This window comes from Chinchilla lanigera, unplaced genomic scaffold, assembly GCF_000276665.1.
Source record: "Chinchilla lanigera isolate Chin_1 unplaced genomic scaffold, ChiLan1.0 scaffold00183, whole genome shotgun sequence".
Taxonomy (NCBI): domain Eukaryota; kingdom Metazoa; phylum Chordata; class Mammalia; order Rodentia; family Chinchillidae; genus Chinchilla; species Chinchilla lanigera.
Genome location: NW_004955584.1, coordinates 599,898 through 617,947, shown reverse-complemented (window position 1 = coordinate 617,947; position 18,050 = coordinate 599,898). Strand labels below are relative to the sequence as shown.

Here is an 18,050-nt window from a genome sequence, read left to right as displayed (position 1 = left end):
AGTACAACAACTATTGATAATCTCCTACCTCTTTTGTCTGTAACTCACTATCATTTGTCTATTTGTTTTCCTGAGAAACTATCTTGTAGATAGCAATATGTAAAACAATAAACATTGATAATTTCCTACCACTTTGTCTGTAATTTGGTAAGCCCCCCTATTATTATGTTATCCTTCTTTTACTCTTTAAAATAAAAAAAGAATATTCACAGAAGTAATAGCAGAGTAAAGTCTCATATAATGAAAACAGAATGAGCATAAATAAATAATCTGATGCTGCACCTTAAGCTTCTAGAAAAAGAAGAGCAAATCAGCTCAAAGCCCACATAAGGGAGGGAATTATAAAGATCAGAGAAGAAAATAATGCCATTGAGACTAAGAAAACAATACAAAGAATTAATGAATCAAAGAGTTCTTTGAAAGAATAAATAAAATTGAGAAACCTGTAGCCAACCTTATCAAAAAAAGGAAAGAAAAACTCAAATTCATGCAATGAGGATTACAAAGGGTGAAATCACTACACATCCTGTGGAAATTCAGATCATCAATAGCTACTTTGAAAATCTTTACTCTCACAGGGTGGAAAACACAGACGTGGACAGATTGCTAGAAAGGTATGAATTACCAAAGCTGAATCAAGAAGATATAAAAATTCTGAATAATCCAATATCAGTTAATGAAATTGAAAATGTAATAAAAATTTACCAACAAAGAAAATCCCAAGTGCCGATTGATTCATGGCTGAAATCTACAAGAAATTTAAAGAAGATTAAATGCTAATATTCCTCAAATACTATAATAAAATTGGAAAGGGAAGCAAGTTTCCCTAACTCAATCCTGGAGGCAAACATTCCTCTGATATCAAAACCAGAGAAAGACTCAATGAAAAAAGAGAATGACGGGCCAATCCTCCTAATGAACACAGATGCAAAAATACTCCGTAAGATACTAGCAAAGAGAATGGAGTAAATCATCAAGAAGATTGTACATCGTGGCCAAGTGGGATGCATCCTAGGAGTGTAGGGATGGTTCAACATATGCAAATCCATAAATGTAATATACCATATCAACAAAGCCAAAGACAAAAATCACATGATTATCTCAATAGATGCAGAAAAAACTATTGATAAAGACCAACACTCATTCATGATAAAAACACTACAGAAATTGATGATAAAAACACTACAGAATTGATGTAAATCAGAATTTATCTCACTCTGATAAAAGCTATCTATGACAAAACAACAACCAATATCATTCTAAATGGACAAAAACTGAAAACTTTCACTCTAAAATGGAGGACAAGGCAAGGATGTCCACCATCATCACTTCTGTACAATATTGTTCTGGAAACACCAGCCAGAACAATTAGACAAGAGAGAAATAAAAGAAATAAGGATAGGAAAGGAAGAAGTTAAATTATCATTACTTGCAGATGACATGCTAGTCTACATAGAAGACCTTCAAAATTCCTCCAGAAGACTTCTAAATTTAATAATCAAATTCAGTAGTGTAGCTGGATATGAAGTCAAAACTCAGAAATCAATAACATTTCTGTACACAAATAACAAACTCACTGAGAGAGAATTTAGAGAAACAACACCCTTCACAAAAGCATCCAGAACAATGAAATGCTTAGAAACCAATCTAACAAAGGAAGTAAAAGATCTATACATCAAAAATTACAGTACTCTGAAAAATAATATTGTCTTGGTTACTTTTTTCTCAAGACAAAATACCCAATGTCCAAAATGAAGGAAGGAAAGGTTTATTTAGCTTACAGTTTGTGGAGGTTTCAGTCCATACTTGGCTGGCTCGGAGGCAGAAGACAGCAAAGCAACAAGAGCAAAGTGGGGAATGGCAGCCGAACAGCAAACAGCCAGAGCAAAAGGCTGGAATGGCGGCAAGCAGCTTCTTTTTCCCTGCCTTACTTTGTAAACAGGCTACCCCCACCTAAGGGGCATGTAGCTCTCACATAATCTCCATGCCCTCCTCTTCCACAGGCTCAGGATGTATACAAAGTAAGCACTCTGGCTTCCTGCTAAGTTACTTAGCCAAACCTCTAGACTCCCCAAGTTGACACAATGTATCAACCATAACAAATATTAAAGGGGATTTCAGAAAATGGAAAGATACCATTTGCTCATGGATAAGAAGAACCAACATTGTGAAAGTGAGCATGCTTCCAAGATTGTTATACAGTTTTGATGCAATCCTGATCATAAAACCATTAGTATAGCTCAAAGAATTAGAGAAAACATTCCTAAGATTCATTTGGAACCAGAAGAGACCTAGAATAGCAAAAACAATCCTGAAGAGCAAAGAAAAGGCAGGAGACATCACAATCTCTAACTAGAAATTATACTACAAAGATACTGTGATAAAATCTGTATGGTACTGCCAAAAAAACAGACCTATGGATCAGTGGAACACAATGGAAGATCCAGAAACAACTACACATTCAGCCACCCTATTCTTTACAATGGGGCCAAACAGTCACTGGAAGAAAGATAGCTTCTTCAATAAATGGTCCTGGAAAAACTGGCTTTCCACATGCTGAAGACTAAAACTGGACTCGTGTCTATCACCATGCACTAAATTAAAGTCAAAATGGCTTAAAGGGGGCTGGGGATTTAGCTCAGCGGCAAAGCGCCTGCCTGGCAAGCGCAAGGTCGTGAGTTCGGTTCCCGGTACCGGAAAAAAACCAAAACCAAAAAAAACCAAAACAAAACAAAACAAAAAAAACAAAATGGCTTAAAGACCTAAATATTAAAACAGAAACACCAAATGTACTGCAAGAGAAATTAGGTAGAAATCTTGAAGGCATATAGGTGGACAGAGAGTTCATGAACAAAACTCAAACTGCATGGGGAATACTTTAAAGAATCAATAACTCAGATCTTATCTTATTAGAAAGTTTTTGCACATCCAAAGAAATCACCAAAAGAGGGAAAAGAAAACCCCCAGAGTGAGAAAAAATTTTAGGCAACTGTCTCTTAAACAAAGGACATTGAGGTAAAGACCATCTATTCTAATTTTCTGTAGGGTTTTTTTTTTTTAAATCATGGGGATTTTGTCAAAAGCTTTTTCTTCATCTATTGAGATGATCATGTATTTTTTGTCTTTGGTTCTATTAATATGGTGTATTACATTTATTGATTTTCATATGTTGAACCATCCCTGCATCCTTGGGATAAATCCTACTTGGTAATGATGTATAATCTTCTTGATAATTTGCTGTATTCTGTTTGCCATTATCTTGTTAAGGAATTTTGTATCTATGTTCATGAGGGATATTGGCCCGTAGTTTTCTTTCTTGGTCTGGTTTTGGAATTAAGGAAGTATTTGCTTCCAGGAATGACTTTGGAAGTACTGCTTCTCTTTCAATTTCTTTAAAGTTTTTCAGCATTAGTGACATTAGTTCTTCTCTAAATTTCTTATAAAATTCCACGGTGAATCCTTCAGGGCCTGGGCTTTTTTAAAGTAAATTATTAAGTACATTTTCATTTTCATTGGCTGTTATTGGATTACTTAGAATTTTTTATCTTCTTGATTTAGTTTTGGTAATTCAGTTGTGTCTAGGAACCTGTCCATGTCTTCCGTGTTTTCCATCTTATTAAAATATAGGTTCTCATAGTAGGTGTTAATGATCTACTGAGTTTCTGTGGGATCCATTTTGATTTTCCCCTTTTCATTCCTAATTGCTTGAATTTGTGTTGTTTCCTTCCTCTTTTTGAAAAGATTGGCTAACGGTTTATCAATTTTATTTATTCTTTCAAAGAACCAACTTTTCAATTCATTGATTCTTTGTATTGTTTTCTTAGTTTCTATTGCATTGATCTTTGCTCTTTATAATTTCCTACCTCGTATGGGCTTTGGGTTTAATTTTTTCTTCTTTTAATGGAAGTTGGAGGTTCAACATTATGTTGTTTATTTGAGCTCATTCTAGTTTCCTGATGTGTGAGTTCATCACTATAAATTTCCCTTGTAGGACTACTTTCATTGCATCTCGCAGGTTTTGGTATGTTGTATTGGTATTATCATTTAATTGTATATAGTATTTAGTTTCATCTTTAATTTCCTTTGTGTGAACGATTGGTTGTTCAGAAGGGTGTTGTTTGATTTCTGTGTGTTAATGTCTTTTTTGTGATTTTCTTCATCATTGATTTGCAGGTTCATTACCCTATGGTTGGATAGTATGCATGGGATGATTTCCATTCCTCTACATTTACTTAAACGTTTTTCATGATTAATACATGACCTATTTTGGAGAATATCTCATGTGCAGCTGAGAATAATGTGTAATCTGGTGTTTTGGCATGGAACACTCTGTAAACTCTACCAAGTTAATTTGTTCAATGGCTTGGTTTAATTCTCATATTTCTTTGTTGATATTTTTGTCTAGTTGATCTATCCATTTGTGAGAATGGGATATTAAGATCCCCCACTACAATTGTGCTTATTTGTTTTTTCATGTCAGTTAAGATTTTTTTTTATACAGTTGGGTGAACCTGTGTCTGGTGCATAAATATTTCTGATTGTTAGCTCTTCTTGGAATTTTCCTTTAATGAATATGTAGTGACCTTCTTTGTCTCTTTTGGTCAGTTTTGATCAGCTTAAGGTTTGCACTGCCTGCAAATAGAATAGCTACTCGTGCTTTCTTCTGGATTCCTGTGGCATAGAAAACAGTTTTCCATCCTTTGACTTTTAATCTGTGATTTTATTTTGGATTAAATGTGTTTCTTGAATGAAGCATATTTTTAGGTCTTGCTTCTTGATCCATTCTGCCAGTGTTTCTATATATACTTTTCTTTTTCTTGGTTTTTCCCTGTCTTTCTGCTATGTTTAGTTGCTTGCTTTGCCTGGCAGCTTCTTTCTACTGGTTTTCATGTGTATGTGGTCTTCATTATCTCTTTCTAGTATGTCTTTCAGAGCACTCTATAGAGCTGGTTTAGTGGTCATAAATGTCTTCTGTTGCTTCTTGTCATGGAACTATCTTATTTCTCCATCAATTTTGAAGCATAATTTTGCTGGGCACATCAAATTTGGGTTGAGGATTGTTTTCCTTTAGGGCTTGAAATACTTTATTGCAAGCTCTCCTTGACTTGAGGGTTTGTGTTGAGAAGTCTGATGTGATTCTGGTGGTCTTTCCTTTATACGTGATATGTTTCTTTTAATATTTTATTCTCATGCTGAAACCTCAATCAGACAAAGAAAAATAAAAGTAGTAAAATTCCTCTGGTGCCCACAGTTCTGTAGTAGTGTTCAAGTCAGATTTTAAAATGTGCCATGCTGGCCAGAATGTGTACCCATACCTGGGCCTGCTCTCTTGAAAGTACTCCAAAAAATTCACTCACTATTCACTCACATGAGAAAAAAATATCACCACACTATGGATGGAAGTATATGATCATAAGTAGTGGGATTTTATAGACAGAACACTACAATGAATAAACATTTTAATAATAAAATATCAGAAATTTGGCAATTCAAATTAGCAACAAAACTCTTATTAGTGATTACATTAAATATGAGATATTTGAGAGTATGTCATGAAACACACCAAAAGGAATTTTATTGATTTGAGTACCACTTATAGACCTACAATTTATCACAAATTATTCTTATATATATAAAAAAATATCATAGATATGCCACAAATGCTTGAAACACTAGGACAGGTCATCAGGTTTACAAGTTTCAAGTTTAGTGCACAAAATTTAAACTACATTACTACACGTAAGGATCATAAGAGCAAAAAAGAAATTTTACAAAACTATTTTTTTATAGCAAAAATGTACTGATACCGAGGATTAAAAGATCAAGCTCTGGGTCCAGAATATAACTCAGTGGCACAAGGCCCTGCCTAGCAAGTACAAGGTGCTGAGTTTGATTCCCCGTACCAAAAATAAAATCAAGTTGTTTCTATAGTAGAGAATGCAAATTCCCCACTTGCACCATTTCTGACCCTCTTCCTGGGCTTATGTCGGTCACACTGTATTCTCACCTTTCTTTCTGGCTGGATTATGACATCAGGAACTTGTTGTGAATGGAACAGAGCTAGAATGCCACTCCTCTGTGGGCTCTTCCATCCCAGGACCACAGAATGGCCCACGCCACGATCTCTGCATGTGCGCTACTCTGCTGGCAGTTGAGTTTCCAAGAAATATGACAAGCCATTGCCAGTGCTTGGATCACATACAGAAAACGTGTCCTGATATTATATAACTCTACTTGTTTTAAAAGTATTTCTGGAAGTGTCTTGTCAAAACTGTCTTCCATTATTATCCACTTTTACCCTGTAGCCTGCTGCTATTCCACCCTCTTACATCTATTGTGGCTGGCAGTGTGTATGTGTGTGTGTAACAAAGCACTCACAGGCTTATAGTTAATTGACTTTTATTAGTTGTTAATATATAATTTTCTTGACTATAATATTGGCAAAAGTGAGCAGATGCTTTGACAGTGTTTATTTCCTGATGCACATGACACAGTAAAATGCATCACACAGGCTGAGTGAAGAAATGAGTATGTCTGCTCAAGTTTGTCTCTCACAGTCAGGCCGTCACTTCTGAGCCTGCTAAGTAAGATCGCGTGTTACCCACAGAGAAACCATCTCTCCTTCATTGTTTTCTGCCGTTTAGGCATCCATAATACACACTTGTCAGGATTGAATGATAATTTGTAGTGTTGGGGAAGCAAAGCTCTGAGTTAGTCAAGAAACTCAGCGAGCCGCACTCTCACCTTCTTCCTTCACTTCTTAGGTCTCAGTCAGTGTCTCAAGTGTCTCTTTATGTGTGACTTCCAGGCCTCACAGATGATGCTCTTCCATGCTTGTTTCCACCTCCATCTCCCTCCAGCCCATCTCTCATTGATTTGCCAAAAATAGCTGCTAACAGCTCAAAGGTTTGCAAGGGGTTTACTGAAAGCATCTCAACTCCCCGAGCAGGAGCTGTCACTGAACTCACAGGTGAAATGACAATCCCTTTCCAGCAAGGGGATGACCTCATAGATTCCCAACCCTTTATCTCAGGATGAGCGTCTCATTTGCACTCATGCTCCCACGATGACAATGACAGCTACTGCCCCAGGAAAAATTGCATTTGGTAAGTGGACTCTCTTTCTTATTAAATATTTGAAGAAAAGTAGAAAGTTTGTGCAGGAACCTCATATGAAACTTTTGCACATACTGTCTTAGTTCCTCTTTGTATTTCTGGGACGATATAACTAACACCACAAGTTAAGGGAGGAAGTGTATGCTTTAGCTCATAGACTGTAGAGGCTTTAGTCCACAGGCACCTGGCTCCAGAGAGGGTAGCATGGCAGAGGAACACGACAGAGGAAAATCAGACCATGGTAAGGCAGACAAAAAGCAGTGAAGCAGCGAGCTCCTTTTCTCTTCTATCCTATTCAGGCTACAAGCCTTCTGGGTGACGTGGTGCCAACCGCATTCAGTGTGGGCCTTCCATTAGCCACACCTGGAACTATGCTAAACCAGTCAGAGGACTAATTCAGTATCACACAACCTTACTCCCAGCATCTCACAGCCTAGAACCGGCCTGCTCTGAAAGCCCCGCCTGTGAGTGCATGAGGCTGTGGGGGGACCTTGAGATACAAGCCAAAACACATAACACCAGATTATACTGATTTGTCTACACTGGCTTAGAACTCCTGTGATCCATCATTCTGTTTTAACCTCCTGTGCCCCTGGGCCTACACTCATGTTCCTGCACTGGGATACTTAGGACAATCTGAAATCTGTGGTAGTAATTTTCCTTTTCATTGGCTATAACAGTATGTCTCCAAAATACGTCATAATTTTGGAAAAAGTATAATTTATCTTTTCTCCTTATGCCTTACAGAGAACAATACACCACCAATTTCATGTTTTTTGGAATATTCTTTGGTCAGTGTAAGGTGAGTACACTTTACAACAGATGTAATGGAAATGAGACTCAAAGATTTCAAGCTATGGGCACACTCATGACCTGCAAACTGATCCATGCCTAAATGCGACTCTAACATTTAACCAGATTAATCTGAGTGAGAGTATTAAGAAAAACACATTTTTATCTTAATTTTTATTCATTCCTGGGAACTGGAAATGATAGTTTATATATTTTTTTCTCCTTATCTAACCCTCTGAAATGCCGTGCAAACCTCGTAACATTGCGGAACTCCTGGAAGGTTAGCACCCACAGGACTTCCTCATCTCAACAGCTACTCAGACCTCCATTATGTATCTCTCAGTGTTTCTTCACTTACTGTTGATTGAGGATGTACCAGTTCCAGTCTTTTTGCTGTAAATAATGCTGCAAGAACTGCCTGTGTCTTTACAAAAGATTGGTTCCTAATTTGCATATTTCCTAATATAATGGGCTTTGTGAGAAAAGACATTCTCTGGATATAATCAGGACAATCATTTATGTCCAGATTCCTCTTCACATAAGACCCGATTCCAACATCTTGAATAAATGGATGGAATAGTTTTTGCTAACTTAAATTGGGCTATGGTCTTCCTCACTCAGACTAGTATTGGAATCCTTGGAAATTCGTTACTCTTTTGCCTGTATAACTTTTCTCTATTCACTGCACAAGTGTTCAGACTCATAGATGCGATTCTCATACAGCTATTCCTAGCTAACAACTTGGTGCTGTTCTCTAAAGGGATTCCTCAGACAATGGCTGCTTTTGGATTGAAAGACTTCCTGGGTGAGACTGGATGTAAGCTTGTCTTCTACTTGCACAGAGTGGCCAGAGGTGTGACCCTCAGCACCACTTGCCTACTCAGTGGCTTCCAAGCCATTACAATTTGCTCCACATTTTCAGGGTTGTCAGAGACCAAAATCAGGTCTCCAAAGTATCTTGGCTTCTGCTGTTTTCTCTGCTGGATCCTGAACCTCCTGATAAATACGCGTACTATTATGAATGTAATGGGACCAAAGAACAGCAGGAACATGAGTAGACAAAGCATGTACAGATACTGCTCTGCTCCTGTCACTAACGGTTTGATATTCACGCTACTAGCAACCATTTACATCCTTACAGATTGGACTTTCTTGGGTGTCATGGTCTGGGCCAGTGGTTCCATGGTCCTTCTGCTGCACAGACACAAACAGCGTGTCCAGCACATTCACAGCCCAAGTCTCTCCCCCAGAACTTCCCACGAGGCCAGAGCCAGGTGCACTGTGCTGATCCTGGTGAGCATATTTGTCTCCTTTTATGCTCTGGCTGGCATTTTATCCTTTTGGATTACCCAGACCCCGAGCCCAAGCCCCTGGCTCCTGAGCACCTCTGCGCTGCTGTCGTCAGGCTTCCCCACGTTCAGCCCCTTTGTGTTTCTCTTCAGTGACACTCATGTTTCTCAATTCTGTGTTCTGTCATGGACAAGAAAAACAAATATTCCACCACTGTTCTCTGGGCTTTGAGTTCCTTCAGAACATCCTCCCTTTTTCAAGAATGTTGTTTCAGAATTTATAATGGGTATTGACATGAGTGGTAACCTGGAAGCATCTTGGGAAATGGTTGTGAATGAAAATGGTGGATATAACCTCATGCTGCTTATTGTACCTTCGAAATATGAACTCTGCAAATAATTTCATAATTGTGTGGAAGTTCCTTAAAAATGTGCGTGTAACTAACATTCAATTCAGAAATTTTCTCATTCCTAAAATAATTGAAAGCAAGGATACAGATGTTTGTTCATAACTCTTTATAGCAGAATTATATACAGTCAATACAAATGTCCACAAATGTTTTAATGTCTGTAAGTATGTAATGTGTACACACAACAAAAAAATTTTCAGTCTTAAAAAGTATGACACTGTTAATACACGCGAAAATATATCCGTGAACTTTGAAGACCTTGTATGAAGTGAAATAAGCAAAAGCAAAAATCAAAAGAACGAATAGTATATGATGCTATTTTTATATATGGCACATATAATTATCAAGTCAGCAAACAGAATAATGAACATCTTGGACAGTAAGGAAGAGCGAGAGGGGAAATGATGTTTATACAAAAATTTCTGTTTATTTATTTATTTATTTATTTTTTCTTCTGGAACCGGGAATTGAAGTCGTGACCTTGCGCTTGCCAGGCAGGTGCTGCTGTGCCGCTGAGCTAGATCCCCAGCCCCAAAATTTCTGCTTTTGGATGATATAAAATTCTGGAGAGGAAGGTGGTGATAGTCAGTCAATAATGTGAATTTAATGCTGTCAAATTGTGCAATTAAAATGGTAAATTTTATGCTATGTGTCCTTTATTAAAATCATGAAACATAAATTCATAATAGTTATTATAGTTGATCTACTGTCTTCTATTTCTTTGCTGAAAGAAACTGTTAATAAGTCCTTGATTGATCAATATTGCATGTCTCTATTTGTTTTCATGAGAAACCACTTTGAAGATATCAATATGTAATACAACAAGCATTGTTAATTTCCTACCACTTTGTTTGTAACTCTGTATTGTCTGTACTGTTCTTTTGCTATTTTGTAAAAGGCTGTCTGTCTGTTAATGTTTTCCTCCTTTTATTTTTAAAATAAAAAAATTAAAAAAAAAACAAAACGTGTGTAATGACATACAGACTAGGGGAAGATCCTCACAAGTCAGAATTTATCATTACATTTACTGTGAGAAATTTGCTACAACATTTTATAGCAAGTGATCTAAATGGTGTGTACGTAATTAGGCAATCAATGTTATGAATATCTTATTGCAGAAAATACATATGGCTTGATAATTGTAGTCACTCCTTAAAATATATTTTTCTATTCCATATCTTAAATAACAAATAACAACTGCAGAAAAAATGCAATTTGGCTAATTTTCCAGTAAATAAAAAAATGAGTGCCACTGAGACAGTGAAGCTTTACATTCTTTACTTTTCTGAACCTTGCATGAGTTTTCTTTTACACTGCCTTTTGTTTGAGTTTGAAAATGCCCAACAAAGTTCATATAAATATAACTTGCTTTCAGAAGGTACAGCTGAGAATTTCAAGTACTTACTGAATATTCGGAAATTGAATTGGAGTTTCATATTCTTTTCCTTGTAGATGTTAGACAACAATAGTTCACTCAAATTTCTCAACATATACGCAAAGTTTCACTTATTAAGAGGGCTTTGACATTCAGTATCACTTTTCTTCAAAGTGCAGTGGGTGCCAGTGCTGATGGAATAACAGGATCTGACATCCACCCACAGTACATGACTAGACTGGATAAATTAAAACACAATGGGTGCTTTGCAGCTCGGAAGCACCTTGGCACACAGCTGCCTCCCTGCATTCACCCAGGCAGACATGTGCAGGTTCTACCAAGCAGCCCAGAAGCCTCCTGCAGGCCTTCCCTCAGACAACCTCCTCTTCTCCGTGTCCCAGCTGTGAACACAACTGTGAAGGTTGACAGTATTTGCTCAGTGATTTCAGCTCTGTATCCATGTCTGGGGAAGTGGGACCTGGGTGAAGAAGCGGGTATCTGCAGCCTTGGGTGGACTGCCGCACCACAGCCGGCCAGACTCACCCAGGTAGAACACCTGCATCTGTGAGGCTGCAGAGGAGACAGCTTTAGGAGCACAACCTGTCCAGACATGGAAGGGTCCAAGAAGAGGAGGCAGCTGTGGCTTTAGTTCTACTAAGGAATACAGTGTATGTAAAATATATTTGAGCACATAGGCACACACTAAGAGGTGCTCCCAGTTGCAAAATTCTACAGGAAAAATTTCACACTGCAGGAGGTAGTTCTTCTACAGGAGGTAAATTATCAGTGACTTCATTTTCTACGTTGTGAATGTGTAATGGGTAACAGCCCTTCAATAGATAATAAAAAACTTTGACATTTTATTGACAAAAATGTTAATTTACTTTGGGAAAATATACATGCACTGGTGTGATATTGAAACCTGAGTTCTAAGCTCCTGAAGCATAATGTGAGATTTCTCATTATTGCAAAAAAGATGTGAATCCAATGCACAGAAACCACTGCACATGGACTAAGTGTTCTGGTACCTGCACAAACATTCTCTGGAAGCCACCTTAAAGCACACATTTTTGGGCTTCAATCCTAGAGTGTCTAATTCAGTGGTTGTGAAATCAAAAGTAAAAATAAATATTTTATCTCATCCCCAGGTGATGCTGATGGAGAATACTGAGGCCACGACCAAGAGTCTGGAGAGAGACTTCCCACCTAGGCAAGTGCTGTACCAATAAGCCATACCCCTAACCTTAACGTTTCTTCTTTCACATTTCCTGTCTTCCTTCCTGGCAGAGGATGCAAACCCCACAAGACCGAGCAATTTGGTGGCTGAATGTCTCATACGCACCTGCAGTAATGCCTGAAGCCCAGTATGTGCTCAGACCCATGTAGCACGGGCTGCAGTTGGGAATAAGCATGGCCTTCACGTTCCGTTTTTCTGTCCTGGACGGTCTCAGTGTCCTCTTTACTTACTGCTCCAAACACAGATGCTCGACGTTCTTGTAGATGCAGAAGTATCGCATTTTGGAAAGAAGACCCTCACGAATACCACTGTAGTAGAGTTCTCACATGCACGCCATCGTTCTCCCAAGTTTCTCGAAGTCTTAACTCTTTTCATCCTTTGCTAACATATTCCATAGCTATTTCTGCCACAGTCTTTAAATTATTTCATAAATAGCACAATTAATGTTATTAATAGCATTGTAGTAATTTACTGTTCAAATCAATTTTTGATGTGACACACTTACTTTCCTTCAGCCAATGTACCATTCCAAAGCAGCATTCTCTAAGGTTGTGTTACTTATAAATATCAGATTCCTAAAAATAACTGACTGCCTTGGTGCGGGGCACATGCCTGTAACCCAAAGTATTCACGAGGCTGAAACAAGACAGTGGCAAGTTTGAGCCCAGACTGGTTTGTTTAGTGAAACCTCATTTCCTACACACGGTCAAGTACTCTGGGGATGTAGCTCAGTGATGAAGAGCTTGCCTAGCGTCCAGGCGAACCTCTGTTCAATGCATACTGCAAGATACACAAGCAGTAACTTTGTTTGTGCAGTAAAAAAAATTACATGGGTAAGATTGTTTCTCAGTGGGGGACAAAATCAGTGATTTCACAGCAGGAGTTGGTGTGTTTGTAAATCAAAAGTGGAGTTCCACACTTGTCTGCCTATTCATGGTGACCTGAGGTTGATCTCTGCCTTCCTTCTCACCTACCAGACTAAGTCTTTTTTCTTGTTCCCAACTGAACGCTTTAACATTTAGAAACATACTCCAAGGTTTCAGCCTGTGTGAATTTGAGCAGCAATATCCATTAGTTTCTGCCTGCCTGCAGGAGAATATAGTACCCAGATGACTTACAGGGATTGAGCAGTTTGGATCTATAGCTTCCGTGGGCACCCTAAGTTTCTACACTTTGGGTGAAACATCATGCTTAAATCCCATGATAACTAGTTGCAGATAACACTCCAGAGAAACCAGACTTTGGACACTTAGGAAAGAGGGAGGCCCTGTCCTTCACGAGAAGGTGGAGAGCCTCTTGTCCAGCTTCTCCACCACTTGCCTGGCTCAGGGAAGCCAGGAGGAAGAATGCTTGCTGGATGTCTGGTAGGTGCAGAAGCACATGGCTCAGAAAGCACCGGGCCCGCAGGCTGACAGGGCCCATTGATGAGGGCTCAAATGACAACATGTCCACCTAGAGTGTCATGAAGATGGGATTTGGGGCCAGCTACTGCTGGGATCACTTTAGTTTCTCCAGGTCTGTCCTCCAGCTAGAGGCCGGTGGTTGCTTGTGGTTACCTCTTGGCTGCACGGAAAGTCTATGGAGAGGGGTCCAGGAAGCTGAGGGTCTGAGCTTAGGTGAGCCCCAGCCATCAAGGCCTATATCCACCTGCCTGCTTGTTCTGGGTCTCTGCTGTCTTGACCTCTGGGCCCTTGTTCATGCATGGGGACTGTCCTTCTTAGGGGAGCTGGTTAGGGGGAAGATTGGACAGCCGTCTTCGGAGCACCCTCCACTTCTAGACCTCTCACTGGAGCCCATACTCGCCTCAGCTCTTTGTCAGGGTTGCATAGAGCTCTAATGGAAGGAATCTCTTTCTTCTCTCTCATCCAATCCACTATCCATCTTTGCCATTTACCCAAACCGACTGCCAACCACTGTCTGCCTTTCCCCTAGGTGCTCATCACTCAGCTCGTGTGTAGCACACAAGTGGGTTTGCAGGGAGGGACCTATTTGCTTCAGAGGGTGGACGTGGCACGGCAGTCTCAGAGGATGACCGTTAAGTACCAATTGGAATACAGCATGGAAGAGCGGTGTGTGTTCGCGTCACAAAGGCCATCATTCCTGTCTCTGCCCACATTTTGGTGAAAATACCACTGCCCACTCTGACTCTATTCTCATACTTTAAAATTTACTGCCCTGCCCTTTCATCTGTGATTTGCATCCCTTGACTGCCATATTTGCCCTTCATGAATCTTGTTTCCTTTCTGCTGACCCCTCTGCATTATTCGCCACACCAACACACAACCCGTGAAGTGTGCACATGCACCTGCATTGTCCTTGAGTGGGATAGTCAGTGTCAGTGGTTTTCCTTGGCCTGGACTAAGCCAGCCTTCTGCACAGCACACGTGTTATCAGCAGACAAGGCCCTAATGACAGGTGTGGGCAGATGAGCGAGTTGGAGGCCCCGCCCTTCCCCTGAACTGCAACCCATTCTTCTCCCTGGCCTGGCGAGGTAGCCCCTATTCTGGGACACTCAGAGGCCCAGCCCCTAGCAGTCCCTTTCTCCACTAGACCTGTTGTGTCGATAATCACCCCATGGGGCATTCCGCCGTGTGACACACTGTTCATTTATTCTTACACCAAAGTCGACATACATTTCATCAACGTTTCTCTGCTGTCAGCCTGTTGGCCTAGTGTGGAAAATGAGAACTCTTGCTTGAGCAGTGTTTCTGAAGGAGTGTCACAAGTCACCATTTGCTATCGCTCTGTCAGGAAAGTTTCCCCCTCTAGGGACTGAGTACCTGAGCTCAAGGTTCGAGTACCAACCCTGAAGGGTTCTCTAGACCTGCATGAGCACCAAGTGCCACACACTGGGTAGAAACTGTACGAGGCCGTGCAAGGGTGGCAGGCTTCTATTTAAATGCAGAACTTCACCAGGACCAGACACATTACAGGGAAGAGAAGCCCATAGAACAGAATATGGACAGGAACTTACCAGTGAACACTGCAGGTTCCATGTTTCAGGGCACCTCTCTAGCTTTGTAAAAGCTATGGGGACGTCCAGGCCACCTGAACCCTTCACCAGCTCCAGACATCTCCCACCACTGGGAGTCCATGCAGTGCACTTTGTTGGGGAAAGCTTTTGGAGTGGAAAAAGTCATTACAAGGGGACTAATTTGGGGAAGCTTCCAGATTCAAACAAACAAAACCACACACTGGTTCACCACCCTGGATTCTGCATTTGAGCTTCTTTCTTATTCAGCTTTACACAGTTCACACAGGAGTAAATCCTTGTAGGTGTGGTGAGTGTAGAAGTCACTTAGTATCAATCCAACCTCATTGAACAATGGAAAGTTCATACTTGAGAAATGCCTGCTAAGTGCAGCAAATATGGAAAATCGTTTCTCCAGGGCCCAGGTCTCCGTGAGCACCATAGAGTTCAGGCAGGAAAAAAGCATTATAAATAGAGCCATACTAGGGGACTCCCTTAGCCAAGGATCCAGTCTCATAAAACATAGAAAGCACTGGAACTAGCCCTGTGGGTGTGGTGAAGGTGGCCAGCCATTAACCAAACACTTGTCTTTACTGGCAGTGGGGAGTTCGCACTACAGGAGAGTTATCCAGGGAATGTGCTACTTTCCAGCTTAGCATAACTGCACTGGAGAACGTAAGGGAGCCTTTTCCTGAATCAAACTTTGTTCATCTGCATTTCTGTTGTGGGGCAATTTCCCATTATTTCTAGTTACCTGAGAAAGCATAGGAGTTTTAATCTTTTACTTTAAAAATGAAAAAAACTAACAAAACAACAATGAAGACAAAATCAAAATAACACAAAAACAACAAAAGTGATGCAATACCTCAAAACAAAATGATAGGAATTAGCAATGGTTGCTACATTACACACTGTGATCTTCAATGTAGTTGAAGACTGGGCCCTGGAAAAAAGATTTCCCAATTTTTTTTTTGGTTTTTTCTCTGGTACCGGGAACCGAACTCACGACCTTGCGCTTGCCAGGCAGGCGCTTTTGCCACTGAGCTAAATCCCCAGCCCCAAGATTTCCCAATTTTGCTGAACTCACCAGGCATTTCTCAATTATGAACTCTCCAATCTTCAGTGAGGTTGTATTGACACTAAGTGACTTCTACACTCACCACACCTCAGGCCACCAGAAGTAAGAATGTAAGATTGATCAAGCAATCAAAGACGGTAACAAGTAATAAAAAATTTTGGAAACTATGCAGCGCTTCAGCATACAAGATGGTAGGAGTTCAACAATGGTTCCTATACAACATGCTGTTGTTTTCAGATTAGTCACTCTGATTACCAGATTAAAGCGTGCAAAATTGGTCAAGAAAAAAGAAAATTTTATGCATTGACTATTCCTTTCAGTAAACCACAGACATCAGCAATACACCTATCCCAGATACACTTTTATATACATATAAATTTTGTCTTTCATTTTAAAGAGAAAAGAAAAACCTAAAATAACAAAAACAAGTGCATAAACAAAACAGCATAGAGAACAATAAAAAATGATAGAGAATTTCAAAACATGGTGAGAAGATATTTATAATGGTTGTTATACTACATAATGCCATCTTCAAAATGCTAGCACATATAATCAGATATAGGCATGCAAGACTGATCAAACAATTACACATTTACAGTTCCTTTCAATAAACCAACAGATATTAGTAAAACAATTATCCTAGCTATACTGTGTATACATACACATTTTTTCCTTTTTCTTCTTTCTTTTTCCTCTCCCCTCTTTTATCCCAATTGCTCCTTCTTATTTGAGCAGTTTCTTTTCCCTTTCACAATATCTATTGTACCTTTCAAATTTTATTTACTCTTCCAGATTTTTATACTAGGAAGACAATACGATGTTTACATACGTGAATCTGATTTATTTCACTTATGAGTATGATCTCTAGTTGCATCCATTTACCTACAAAAGCCTCTAGTTTAAGTTTCTTTATAGCTGAGTAGTACTCCATTGTATAAAAGTATCACATCTTTTTAAATTATTCATCAGTTAATGGACATTTGGGTTGTTTCCAAGATTTATCTATTACAGATTGTGCTGCTATAAACATGGGTTCACATGTATTGCTGTTGTATGATGTTTTCAATTCTTCTGGAAAAATACCCAGGATGGGAATAGCTGGGTTGAATTGGACCTCTAATCCTAGTTTACTGAGGAATCTCCAGACTGATTTCCACGTGGCTGCACCAGTCGACATTCCCTCCAACAGTGGAGAAGAGTTTCTTTCTCCCTACAACTCCTCCAGCATTTGTTATGCGTTGCTTTCTTCATGATAGCCATTCTTTCTGGAGTGAGATGGAATAGTTGTTTTAATTTGCATTTCTTGAGTGACCGGTGATGTTGAACATTTTTTCATATATTTATTTGTCATTTGTATTTCTTTATCTCAGATGCCCATTTTGGATTGGGTCTTTGAATTTGGGGGGCCTTATTTTTTAAAATTCTTTATATGTTCTAGATAGAAGTCCTTTGTCTGAGGGAGAGTTGGCTAAATTTTTTTCCAAGTTTCTTGGTTTTCTTTTTACTCTGTTGGTGATTTCTTTAGATGTACAAAAACTTTGACAAAGTGGCCAAACATGTTCACTGGAAGAAAGATAGCCTTTTAATAAATGGTGCTGGAAAAACTGGCCCTCCAATGTGTGAAAGACTAAAGTTAGACCCATGTCTATCACCATGCACTAAACTAAAGTCAAGGGGCTGGAGATTTAGCTCAGCGGCACAGCGCCTGTCTGGCAAGTGCAAGGTCATGATTTCAATTCCTGGTACCAGAAAAAAACCAAAAATAAATAAATAAATAAATAAA

The 18,050-nt window shown here is 39.4% G+C and overlaps 1 protein-coding gene and 1 pseudogene across 1 annotated transcript; both read left to right on the top strand.

The window, feature by feature from the left end:
- Positions 1-4,197, top strand: part of LOC102026491 — a 12,619-nt pseudogene extending 8,422 nt beyond the window's left edge.
- A 100-nt stretch (positions 4,198-4,297) lies between these two features.
- LOC102026172 (vomeronasal type-1 receptor 1-like) lies at positions 4,298-9,428 on the top strand. The gene is made up of 2 exons (XM_005414413.1): positions 4,298-4,311; positions 8,534-9,428. Exons 1-2 carry the CDS (start codon positions 4,298-4,300, stop codon positions 9,426-9,428), a joined length of 909 nt encoding a protein of 302 aa, XP_005414470.1.
- The last annotated feature ends 8,622 nt before the right edge of the window (positions 9,429-18,050 follow it).